This window comes from Diprion similis, chromosome 13 (assembly GCF_021155765.1).
Source record: "Diprion similis isolate iyDipSimi1 chromosome 13, iyDipSimi1.1, whole genome shotgun sequence".
Lineage (NCBI taxonomy): Eukaryota > Metazoa > Arthropoda > Insecta > Hymenoptera > Diprionidae > Diprion > Diprion similis.
The window spans coordinates 6,351,673-6,365,355 of NC_060117.1; the positions used below are offsets into that span (position 1 = coordinate 6,351,673).

At 35.4% G+C, this 13,683-nt stretch overlaps 1 protein-coding gene across 2 annotated transcripts; it reads right to left on the reverse strand.

Moving 5' to 3' along the window:
- Positions 1-5,882: 5,882 nt before the first annotated feature.
- On the reverse strand, positions 5,883-11,044 carry LOC124413932 (cationic amino acid transporter 4). 2 transcript variants are annotated; one of them, XM_046894741.1, is made up of 9 exons: positions 11,040-11,044; positions 9,388-9,543; positions 9,049-9,297; positions 8,358-8,690; positions 8,031-8,274; positions 7,523-7,928; positions 7,069-7,297; positions 6,816-6,980; positions 5,883-6,254 (listed from the first exon to the last, which is right to left on the reverse strand). In XM_046894741.1, exons 2-9 carry the CDS (start codon positions 9,527-9,529, stop codon positions 6,079-6,081), a joined length of 1,944 nt encoding a protein of 647 aa, XP_046750697.1. In that variant the 5' UTR covers positions 9,530-9,543; positions 11,040-11,044; the 3' UTR covers positions 5,883-6,078. The 2 variants fall into 2 exon arrangements, with proteins under 2 accessions (XP_046750697.1, XP_046750696.1); XM_046894740.1 differs by lacking the exon at positions 11,040-11,044 and adding an exon at positions 10,186-10,272.
- Between the last annotated feature and the right edge of the window lie 2,639 nt (positions 11,045-13,683).

Genomic DNA, 13,683 nt, shown 5'->3' on the forward strand with positions numbered 1-13,683 from the left:
TAAAATGTAAAATTTCTTTTATAAATTCTGTTTTCCTTCTTTATCTAGGTTTTATACTTTTTTTTACCGCTGTAAACAAGATTTATAAAATAACGATAAAATTTTATATAGAGCTCGCTAAAATCATCTGCACATTAACTGTAAAAGTATTTTCCGCATATTATTAAATCCTAAATCATATATTATTACGTTTGATGGCGTGCAGTGTATCGATCATTTAACGATATCGCTTGTAAACTGACGTCAGAAGTTTATAATAATGTCTCTTCGTTATCGCTGATATTTAATAGCTGAATATTTTGACTTATACTGCCGATTGTAACGTACAGCAAGAGCGAGAAAAAAAAACTACCAGCAATAAACAAAATGTCCGATTAATTTGGAATTGAACTTCTATTTATAAAATTTATAATGTTGGAAAACTTTCTCATGACATCAGAGCCTGGTTAGCGGCGCCATTTTATGATCACATAACCTAAGTTTTTTCCAATTTTAATGGAAGCAAATCATAATTCTTGGGGTTACAAATTATTTATGTCACATAAATTGATCGATCATAATCAATAATGTATCTGTTCTATTATTCAAACGCGAAAAAAAGACTGTCAACGGTCAGCTGTCAGCCTGGTTGAATTAGTTTGATTTTTTTTCCACCAGATGACGCATTGCAAAGTAACAATCTCAGTAACGTAATACAACGAGAATATCTGTTGAATCGCCTCCATAGATTATTATTATTCTTCAATCATTACTACACCTTTGGTCGTTTCATCAAGAACGACTAAGGAAAAATGTCTTATCAGCATATTCTAGGAAAATTAGGAAACAAGGATAGAAATACAATTTGAAAATATTCGATCCGATCATTTCGAGATATCAATAACAATACATTTTATATACCGCATCAAAAAACAATATACAAATTACTAAATTTTCCTTTAATCACTACAGCGACAAAGTGTTTTCACTCGTTTTCAATTCAGTCCTAAGATCTTCTCAACATTTATGATAAATGCGAACCTGCCGTTACAGGTGTTGAAAAATTTTCATCTCCACGTTTTTTTGTCGTCTCTTTAATCTCGTGCAGATTAGACGATCACATAACAGACGGAGTCGGCTTGGGTTTTCCCTCACTTTCATCCAGAAACATCGTTATTTCTGTGTTTCCATAGCAGGTTTCGCGTGCCACAGGAGTAGGTAGAAACTCCGGTATCGATTCAGCCTCCGTGACTTTGACTATTTCTTTCTCTTCTCGAGTTGCTCTCGATTTTATGTCGCCTTTTACAGCCATTCCGTTCACCACAATTAGTAACGAAAGTACCAAAATCATAACGGAATGTTAATTACTGCAGTTAAGTTGCAGATTATCAATTAGCCAAACGAACTGCGAGGCTTGAGCCGGAGTTTGTAACTGCAGATTGAAATCCGGAGTCGGCGAAATATACGGCGGTGTTATCGAATATGTTTTACAATTCTTAGTGAACACTGATTGCACACGTATGGACTTATAAATCGCGCATTCTTCTTACCGCTGCGTATAAAACTTTTGCACGTGTATACTTGCAGCAGTTGTTTGTACAACTTCTTGACAAATAGGTATTAAAATATTGATTTATTAAGATATATTACAATAATGATCATAAAACAAGGAATTTTTTATGCCAATAGACTGTACGCATTATTAAAATCCACAGTTTTAGCGTTTTAGAATCCAATCCGTGCATTCCGAGGAAAAATTCACCGAAGAACTGCGAAATTTATAAAACTGTATAGAAATAAAATACAACGATAAATTAAAAAAATTATCATTTGTCACTGAAAATTTCAGGTACGCGAAGTATTTTTGAGTTGTTTGTAAAGCGTCATTTCCAATAAGGATGGAATGAGAAATATTTAACGATTTCATTGGTGTAAGCTGGTTGGAAAATGTCCTTATGACGTCAGAGCCTGGTTTTCGGCGCCATTTTATCACCACATAACCTAAATTTTTCATTTCAATAGAGGCAAATCATAATTCTTGGGCTTTCAAATTACTCATGTCACATAAATTAATTAAACATAATCAATAATATACCTGATCCAGTATCCATACACGAAAAAACACGGTTAACGTTCAGCTGTCAGCCTGGTTGCATTAGTTTTATTTTTTTTTTTTTTCACCAGATGACGCATTGCAAAGTGGCAATCGCAATAGTTAAGTTTACGTTTATCAAGCTATACAAGACTCATCGATACGTTATAATCGCATTGTTCCAATGTTTAGAAACGATATACAAGCTTAATAAATCAGTCGATTACAGTAGAATTTCAAATTTCAATACATGTGAGTATTCGAGAAGGTTGATGTCAAAAGTGCAAGTATATTTTCTCGCACTTGTGGCCTATATTGCAGTTTTTTTCAAGTTACGTGAGTCAAAATGGGTGCGTTGAGTCAACGGTAACAGAAGTGAAACTCACGAGTCGATTATATGTACTTGTTTTTTATATTTTTTTATTTTTTTTTACCCTGGGATCGTCATGGCACAGACAGAGAATAATTTAATATTAATAGTAATTTTTTGCGTATAAAAGCTTGTTATTCTGCACTTGACATCCAACATACACGCGTCTTTGGCGATTGAAACAGTTTTCTCATCTCCACGATTCAGTCTAAAGCCTGGTTATTATAATCGTTGATACAGTTATTCGTTATTTGATTTAATTCAAGATTGAATGAATTTGTACTAGAAGTTCTGCTCCGATCATACTAATTACATCAATAATTATCACTTGGATGTATTTAAACAGCAATAGAAATTCTACTTATCGACGGTATCTGGGAAATTTTTTTTTAGTAATTTTTTTTTTCAAGTAGTTTGTCAATCCGACATGTGAGGACATAATTCGATGTAGAATTTTCCCCTCTGCACGATGGTCACGTCATTTTTCATATATGGATAGCAGTTTTTGAGGAAGACTCAAATTTGAGTTTCTGAGGGGCGATAATCTTTGTACATCAAAATGCAGCCAACCGCAGCCGAATATTCTGAATTCTTATCTATTTCTACTGAACTATTCTTACCAACGTGCTTAAAGGCACTAAGGATGGCCAAAAATAATCGATTTTTGATTCCATCGATTATTTTTCAAACCTGATCAATCGACCAACTCGATTATTTTTCCTCACAATCAGTTTTTGTTTTGACTTTCATAAAATTCATTCCCAGGGACTTCAGTACACACAAATATGATGGTATCCTTGAGCTCACTGAACAAGCCATTTTGGAATGTATTATAAAAAAAAGCAAAAAATATATATCAAAGTGTAGGAATTTTCGAAAAATATTTTCTTAACACGAGGAAATTATGTCGCATTAAATCCAGACGTTGATTTATAACTTTACTCTGATTTTTACTATGAGTTTGAGATATCGATAAATAAATAAACTTTGTTTAACACGATTTTACACATGTTCATTACAATTCTCTATACGCAAAATTTGTTCCGGACATTAGACATCATGTTTTTCATTTCATTTTTATTTATAATTAACCGCAGCATCCTGGATCAGCTGAATTGTTCGATTTGGTGTTAGGAGATCGCTTTATCAGATGCGAAGTTTCAGTTTCACCAGATAGTTGAATTATTTCCTCTGCGATGTGATGCGGACTTCCTTCGTCTGCAACGGCTGCTGGAGCGTGGCGACGATGAATCTATTTTATAAAATAAAGTTTGAATTTTGTTTTGCGAACAGATATGAAAACAATCGTTGAATTTCCACAAGTGCAGAATAGACGAACGAAAATATCGACGAAAATTTCTATAGTTTTTATTAAAAAAATATACTTCTGAGTAGCAAATGAATTTCAAGACCTTGTTGAACCGAAAAAATCTGTTCAAAAGTGATTAAAAAAATTTGAGAAAATCAGTAATTTTTCTTAAATTCCAAAATATCGTTCTGGTTTTAACAAAAGCAAAACTTTATCTGACGAAACTTTTTTTTTTTTTTTTTTTTATTACTTACGCGGATGAAATAAAAATTTATTTATTTGAATATAAACTCAAGGCAAAAAAAAAAAAAAGATTTTCTCGCGTAATCATAATCATTTCTTGTACCAAATTGTCTTGTAATTTCAGCAATATTCAAACCGCGATTATTATAACGAAACGATATTTAATAGAATTCGTTGTAAAACTATAAAAAAGTCAATTTTCCTCAAAAAAAAAAAAAAATAAATAAATAAAAAATTCAAAGCACTTGATAAATTTATAATATAGACATTATTACTGGGTTGAAGAGAAGCGAAATTGGATCTGCTTCGGGTGAGGCATCCTTTTCTTGTTGAAGATGATCGACGTTTCGAGCAAGTGCCGTGCTGCACGCGACGATCAAGAAAACAAGACGGAACGACATTTTGCAAGAATGATATTGCAGCAGCTGAATCAGTTCCTCGATTGCAAACAGTGTCTGAATTAGCAGAGACGATGATGGAGCTTTTTATACGATTTTCAGCAGTAAACTCCAGTGCACAGGTCTTTAGAAACAACGCAGGATGGTAATAAAAAAAATGAAAAAAGTCAATAGATTCGTTAAAATTCTTGGCCTTTTTCATATTTACGAGACAGTCGATACGTCAATGTCACAATCGTGGTTGTGATTACGTACTCATTTTATCACTTTCGAGCCAGAAACAATGCTATTAAACCGTTCAAACATAGCAATGGGCTTTTTTTTTCTCATAAAAATTGCCGAGCTTCGGTTAAGTTAGACGTGGAATTTTTCGAAAAAAAGTTTTCAATTATATGCTTTGTAGGAGCAAATACTTGTGACAACTTCACATAGAATTGAATCGAACTTTTGAATGCATAATTTTTTTTGTTTAGATCTTTTGGAGACGATTCGAATTTTCTACAGTTTTTCAAAACCATCTTCAACACCAAGTTTGAAAAAAATTAGATGCATTTGTACATCAATTTAAATATCTAGAAACCTGGATTCATGCTTTCTTCGTTTGTATAAGGTTTCATAACAAATTCAAATTACTTTATCCGTATGTATCTAACTTCCTACTCGACTGCCCGGTGTTATAAGTATCTCTAAAGCTACTTCCGTATCGAGAAAGTTCGCCACCTAGTAGCCGTTTATAGTACTAATATGCTGACGTTTATCATCAATATATTCTGTACTTGTTTCAAACAATTTTTGGTGTTTCTTTCTTTCCTCGTAAACAAATCAGTGCAATTATTGTCTAACTTTGTTGCGAAAACAACAAAGACAAACTTTTAATCACCTTTCAGAAATTCCATAAAGAAGTAGTGTCTTTTTAGTAGTCAACAGTATTACGTACAATCCATTCTGCAAACTTTGGTCAACACGAACGAGACTCGACAATAATGTACAACGTTTTTTATTTCGGATACTATATATTCCCCAACAACGTTCTGTAACTATTTGAAATTAATAAATATTGTAGCGTTTATTTATAATATATATATATATTTATATGTATATATATATATATATAGTTTTCCCAGCATATTCTCACCCTCGCCTCGCGACAATGCTCAACAATACATAATCACATTATAAATTTATACTATATTGTCTTGGTTTGTAGGTCTAACATTTGTACATATATAAAATACCGGGTCTCAAGGCACCCTTTCTCCAAAATGATTTCCTAGACAACAGTTGAGTCGTAGTCCTAACAACGCTAAATCACGCATGTTAATCTACATTTTATCCAATTTCTTGAATTACTTGACTGAATTCATGGAGCATCAAAACTCAAGGAAAAGGGAAGGACGCGATGTAGAATTTTAAAGTTTGAAAAAAAATTGTGCAACATTTTTTCCTCCGCTAATCTGAAAAATAAGAGTGAGAGTATTCTTCGGAGATAATTACCAGTGTCCTTCTCTTGAAATTTGAAACATCCTTTCATCTGGAGGTCGGACTACCCCGAAGGACCCAATTTTAGTAACTTAGAAATTTTACTACCCATTTACTGGTCATCCACCGTGAATCGTGTTTCAGGTGCCTCTGAGCTAATCAGTAGATATATGAATATACAAACATTTTATAACAATTTTATAAATATCTATTTTGATGCTTCGTCGTAGGAAAGTATTGGTACTTTGTCACTTGATTGACCCAGAGTTGCACCCCATTTTGCACCCCGACCAGCCTCCGGGGTGGCCATTAAATTTGACCGAGAATTCGGCGACGTAGCTTCTTTACTATGATGAATTCCATACAGGAAGTAAACAAGCATACCTGAACAACAAAATTGATTTGTGAAAATTATTCAGTTAGTCACATTGACTCGTCGCTTCACATAGTTACTACATTGCTAAGAATAGCTATTTATGTCGCATGTTCTTAAACCACCTGTTTTTTTAGCAAGGATAAAGATTTCAGGACGAGCTGAAGGCGAGCCGGGAACGAGTACTGAAATTATCCGAGCCAAAAAACGGTTTACGGGCATTCCACATACAATATTTTTTACGGTATGGGCATTGAAAAGTAAAACGAAGAGTGAGGTTATGTCGCGATCTGTTCGACGAAGCTACTTTATTCGGCAGTTTGGGATGCGCACTTCGAACTGCGCATCAAAACTGCGGAATAAAGACTTTATTCCGCAACTTTGTTCGCTGCTGTATAAAACGTCACTTTACGGAACGAAAACTGCCACACAAAGTGAAATTTTTAATGCCTATGCCGTTAAAACGTTTTTAATGGTTAGGCTTAAAATAGGATAGTAGCGAATGGTTCAATGGTATTCGTATCACGAATTACAGAAGACATATGTAACATAGTATTGTTGAAAGAACCCACCTAGTATCATCCATACAAAGAAGCGAATCCAAGTCAAAGATGACAAGTGAAACATTAACCCAATGTTGCAGAAAATGCTCAATGCTGGAACGAATGGAACCAGTGGCACACGAAACCTTGCATTGAGTCCCGGAGTTTGTTGATGGCATCCAATCACGAAAAGACCTATGAGAACCATGTGAGGTACTCTTTGTGTTGAATTAAATTTTCGCGATAATTTTTGCGACATCTGTTCATGTCTAACAGTACTTACAGATGATCAGCAGTAACCCAAGGAAAACGAAGGCGAAATAATCGCCAAGTCGTAACTGAGTGGACGGTTTGAACGAGATGTGTAGCGCTGCACACATCGGAACACAGAGAAGGGCGAACAAAAGTGTAGCTATTGTGACACATTTTCCTGGTTCAAAACGACCCAACACCCATGCCAACCAAGAATATCGGGGCTTGAGCCTTCCAGTTCCTTCACTCAAGTCTAAAAGCTGTTGAAAACGGAATAGATAGCGTTACGAAATCACTTCCAATCAGTGAATATACGATATCAGTGTCCTTCTTCATTTTTTCCAAGTTTAGATTGAACAATCTTACATTCTGACAGTAGATAAGTTGTGTATGTTTCACCAATATTTGCAAATTGGACAAAAAAGTGACTTTCGATGTTTCGATTCCAAGAAATTCATCGTATCCTATCATCAAGTCATCTTTACCTCAGCATTCGATGAATGGATGCTATTGCAGTCACTTCCCGAGTGTGAGTCTGGACCCTCGGTCATAGAAGAACCTGGAGTGCTGGGAGTAATGGCTTCGGTAGCAGAAGTCGATGTTACCTCGGGACGATACCTCAACACAATCACACTCGCTGAGACGATCGTGTAGGCCAAAAAGGTTCCAATTGACATGAACTCTACGAGGTGTTCGAGGTCGAAGTAGAACGCGATTGACGAACAACACAATCCGGTGAATATCAGACTGAAGATCGGTACTCTCGTGAACGGAAATATCTTGGCGAAAAAGCCAAACAAGAGTCCATCGCTTGCCATTGAGTACATAGTCCGTGGCAGGGAGAAAAGTGATCCAAAGAGTGTCGTGGTCATGCCGCACAAGGCACCAATGCTGCGAAAAGATGTTTTTTCGGTCATAGTACAATATCTCGTCACGCAGTTCAAGAAACCGATTCAAGGCTGATCCAGAACTTAACAAGTAGCTGGAATTTACCTGATAACATATTTCGCCCAAGGCAGAACCCCGGAAAAAGCGTCCAGTAGTGCCGTGGTTGGATTTATTTCCCGGAATGGTACAACCGCAGTTAGGGTTCCACCTATAACGACGTAAGCTGTGGTCACTACTACCATGGCAATGATTGTGGCAATTGGGATACTTCTGGCTGGTTCTCGAGCCTCCTCTCCAGCGGTTGCGATTGAGTCGAAACCAACGAATGCGTAAAAGCAGGTGGCCGCACCTGTAAAATAACGAGAAGATGATCTTCCATTGTTTATCAGATACGGATCCATCATTCCAGTCTCGTCAAACGTCCAGAATTACCTGCCAAAACACCGTTAAATCCAAATGGAAGAAAGCCGTCTACGTCATTGACCCAATTATCGATATCTGCGTAATAGAATCCCATACCGCCGATCATTATTATCACTACCAGATTCACTAAGGTCAGAACTGCGTTCACCATCGCTGACGCTTTTACACCAGCGGCAATTGGAATTGTGTAAAGAAGACACACGGCGGCGGCTAGAAAATCGTAGCAGGGAGGATCGTCTGTGTTTCTGTAGCCACATACCAGGTGGGATGAATAATTGCTCAATAATCCGCCCGTCAGAGAATCAACGTACGCACTCCAGGCCCTGGCAACGGAGGCTGCGCCTGTAAAAGATGACAGAAAAAAGGTCCATATAACTAAAATCTTGTGATACTGTATCAAGATTCACTTCAGCTTTTATAAAAAGAAAATGGGAAAGACAAGTTTCTTACAAGGAAAGTATAGACCAAAAACTAAGTGACACATTTTTGTAAGTAACACCCTTTGACATGCCTTACTTTGGAGGGTGGTTTCACCCTTTCGCAGTGCTTAATGGCAGACAAAAAGAAATACGTGTTGCTTAGTTCTTAGTCTACAATAACATATTACAAAAGAAATGAAATCGGAGAGATCGACTTGGGATACCTTCCTTATGTTAGTCTCCTTAAATTCGAAATAAATTTTTTCCAATACATGGCTCACCGATCATGTGCTCCAACATCACGTTCCATCCGATTATGAAGGCCCAAAACTCGCCGATGGAAACGTATGTGTAGACGTATGCACTGCCCGCTTTTGGGACCCTTGCACCAAACTCTGCGTAGCATAGAGCTGCCATCAGTGATGCGAACCCCGCCAGAAGAAAACTTAGGACAATTCCTGGACCAGCGATATATCGAGCAACGATTCCAGTCAGGACGTAGATCCCTGCTCCGACCATATGACCGATTCCTGATGTCATGTGAACGGAAAACCATACAAACATGAAATGGGATGGATTGGTTTCAAAATTGAAGTAAAAATACCGGTTATATTTCATACCCAGCAAGGTGATTTCGAAGGTGGACAAGCATCGTTTTAAAGGAGTTTCCATGACGTTTCCTCGGATCTTTTTCATCCGATTCATTTTGGCGCACGTGTCACTCAACACGTGGCCCAAGATCATCCTTCTGACGCCCGGCATGATCGTTTTGTTACCTGGACAAAATACACGAATGGATTATAATGTTTCTAAAGAATTTTTTCCTTCTTGGTTTCAATATTCAATTACCTTTTTTACCGTTATTACTACAGTATTCAACTACTTTCTTTTATTTTAGCTTCTCAGACTTTTCAAAAATGGCATGAGATCCTAACGCTTCACCAATGAAGACAAACAATTCAATGATAGATCGAATTGCTTCCGAAAGGCATTGCAGCAAATGAAAGTGAACTACCAAAGTCAAATTGTCATAAAACTGATGTAAAATCAATTCAAAAGTAGACAGAAAATATTAGTTTTAAGATCATGCAATCGCGAACGAACGTCATGTTCTCTCGTCAATTTCGAAACCCGATACGATTCGTTCTGAAAATGAATGGAGCAGAGTATGATTGGAATAGCTCTCCAAAAAAGATGATTTGCTTTGGGTGGAAAAATGCAGCAAAATGATTGCACAGCAATGTTATCAGTAACACAAATGATGTCATATGTGACTGCCTCAATAATTGTCGAACCGAAACTCTAGCAATTTGTGGGTTTGTCCGCGAAACTGCCGTTAAGTTCGAGCATAATTGTATCTTTATCTTCAAGTCAAGGTGCATGTTTAAAGCAAAGAAGGGCATTAACTGTTGACTCACCTTGGGATGCTATAATTTAAATGAAATCGCTTATAAAAGGCAAACCGTACGGGTTACACAAAATCGCAATGGTTGCTTACCAGCGTCCGTAACGTCACGTCTCACCACTTTTACTGCGCCAACTCAGAAGCTAATCGATAAAGCCCAGAAACCAGTTGCGCACTTTGCGTGCATTCGTTCGAATACTAAGCTCACAACTTTTCCGAAACTTTGTTAAAAATTGAAAATTATAATAAATCCGCAAGCTCATGTCTATAATCTTACAAGTTTATATAACACTGCTGTCAAAATTTGCTTCAAAGATTATTATTGCGAAGTTGAGTGTAGTAGAAGCTTCCAAATGTGAATACTAAAATCTTCTTTAACCCTTTCATGCATACGTTTTACCTTACATGCGATTCACTTGACATTTTGCATTCATGGGAGTTTAGGTAGGCTGATTAGGAATCTGAACTTGAAATTCGAAAATTTAAAATGGTGGATCCAATATGGCGGATGTATATTCAAAAAGTTATTTGATTTCAATAAAAGTTTATGTAGTAGAGTTTTTGGGGTCACTGATTACAAATCTGAATTCGAAATTTTGAAAATTCAAAATGGCGGATCGAATATGGCGGACAAACAAAACCAACAAGAACAATTGTGAGAAGAATTTGTAAAACTTTTTTGGTGTGTTGCATTGCTCGCACCAAATTAGCTTTGAATTTTATTTTCTCAAAAACCATGCAAAGAGATTCTTCCCAATTAGCGTGTAATAACGAGTTGTGGCATATCCTGGCTTTTCTCATTGCCTAAATTTTATCATCAGCTACCACATTCTTGATACCAGCAATTGCACAATCTGTATTACCGACCTTTACCGGTAACTCTGCCCGATAAGCATCGTAGATCCGTATTTACCAGCAATGTGGTTGCAGGGACCTGCATCAAGTTTCTCCCTGAGAGAGGTGAAAATTTAAATATTTCATTTAGTATAATTAACACACACATTGTAGACTGGATACTGTACCTAAAAAATAATCACTCTGAAAAATTAAACTAACTAATAACTTTCCAGTTCGATAAAAATTCAAGCACGACGAACTTTTTCTAAGGTGAAAAAAATTTGGTTTACAATGAAATCATTTATACACTTGTTTCGAGTGATCTTTATATCGCGGCGATGATCTTAAGGGGTTTGTACACTTGCAAGGCCAAAAAACAAACGTTTTTTCGCGGTGCGTAACGTAACTCATGACTGGATCATCTGAAACAAACAAAATCGCTGGAATTAGTTAAAAACAATATTCTCTTGTACTTGACGGTAAAACATTTTGAATTTTCGATTCATTTTTCTTTACAGAACCGAAAAATGCAAGATTTTCATACTGACAAAAAATTTTCTTTAATTTGTACATCCGCCGTTTTGTCAAAAAATTAAACTTTCATAAAATCTCACTGTCGAGTATAAGAGAATATTGTTTTTAACTAATTCCAACGAATTTGTTCGTTTCAGATGATCCAGGTATGAGTTACGTTACGCTTGTTGTTTATCACTTTTTTTTACATGAAAAAATTATTATAACTTCTCGAAATGTGTGTCTTTTAAACTGATAAATATTAATCAATTAATAATGAAAACTGTCTTCAAAAAAAAGTTTAAAAAGAAAACGTTTTTTTGGCCTTGCAAGTGTACGTAACACCTTAAGCATAATTTTTAGTATAAACTCATCATGTCAGTGAAACACAGACTCGGTAATTATGTCAGGAATTCAGTTGGGATAGTTTATTAGAAAACAGTACAAAGTTATTTTGGCTGACAAAACAATTACATCTGTTTTGAGTTTGAAGTTCCCGTCGTAATTTAAACATTATGTTTTCAGATTATCTTGCTGTTAATTTTATCTCATTTTCGGCTCTGGACGTGTTGAAGAATTATACGACCTTTGTAACAGCTGCATAACTACGATACGAGAAAAATTATTTCCGATAAATACAACAACCAGATTAAACGTTGCTGAATTCTCTAAGCGGATTATTTACGCGTGTAATTCATGACGAGGTCTATACATGCAATTACGAATGGGAAGAGAAATTTGTCAGTCATATGATATCGGAAATGGAGTTGTGATAATCGTTGTAGAAGTTAATAGTTAGAGAAATGAAAATAGATATATTATGTATAGTCTAATAATGGACTTATTCACATCATCGCGCATTTTTATAATACATAAATAATTGCGTCATCACGAGTGATGGAAAATTGGGTTACTAATTATATCATGTTTAATGCGCCACCTTTTTTGTGCATATAATAACAAATGGACCCATTTGTTCGAAACTACGTTTAGAAAACAGACTACATCGGCCAAACAAGCCAAGTTTTTTACTTGTTACGTGAAATCCGATTATAGAAAGAAGCTCAGATTTAGTGGTTGAATTATATCTGAACTGTATAATATAAATAATCAGGCAGGAGAGAAGAAATGCTTAATTATTAAACTTTCGTAGAATCCTAGTCAAAAACTGTACCGGATCATGTGTTTGTGAAAAATAAACTGAAAATAATCCAAACCATGAAGATATTGTCGTTCAAAAAAAAATTAAACTTCTTTTTCTCACTTTAGTTTAACATTACATTCATATTATAGTAGTAAAAAGTAGTAAAAACAGCCATTTCTTGACACCGGCAGAACAGTCTTGATGAATTTATAACCGTAGAGTAATCGATGGACAATTCATAAATTCACGTAAGTCGTAGTACTTATAATAATAATAATTAATCGTTATAGAGTATACAATTCCATTTCATTTCACTTTTTCGATTTTCAATTCTTCCTTTTCAAAATTTTCAACAAAACTACGGGGCAATTGCCTATACGTAATAGAGTAATATTTTTAAAGTAGTGGCTGTATAGATTGTAATTATAGTTCTGTAATTACATTAGTAGAAATAGTGGAGCACTTCTACATGTAACGTAACGTACAACCTACTTGTGCTTACATCACATATACCCGCAATATTACACCTACATATATGCATATGTTACATGTTACTTGCGGCTAGTTAACTTGCAAGAATTCCGTTGAATAAGATGAAAAAATTCATCAGATTATTAAGGGATGATCCCAACGTAACGGATCGAAAAATAGCTGATTTTCGCGATTTTTATTTCCTTGATTAAAATACGATAATCAGTCTAATTTTTCATGATTAGACCAAAGAACAGAGAATAAATTTGTAAACACTTGTTTTTTTTTACGGTTTTCTCGAAACGTGGTTTTTCTAAACGGTGTACAATCTCAAGGAAAAGAGTTTTCAAATTCGGACACAAAATTCTTCACACCATTTTTGAAATCTTATTTTTTTTTTTTTTAACGAAAAACTGTCAAAAAAATTGGCTAAATTAGATAGTTTTTTCTCAAACCGCCGCCATTTAGTCTATTTTGTTAAAGAAAAAAAAAGCCTTTTTTTTTCGTCGCCATTTCCAACCGTTAAAATAAAATGTAAAATAGAGT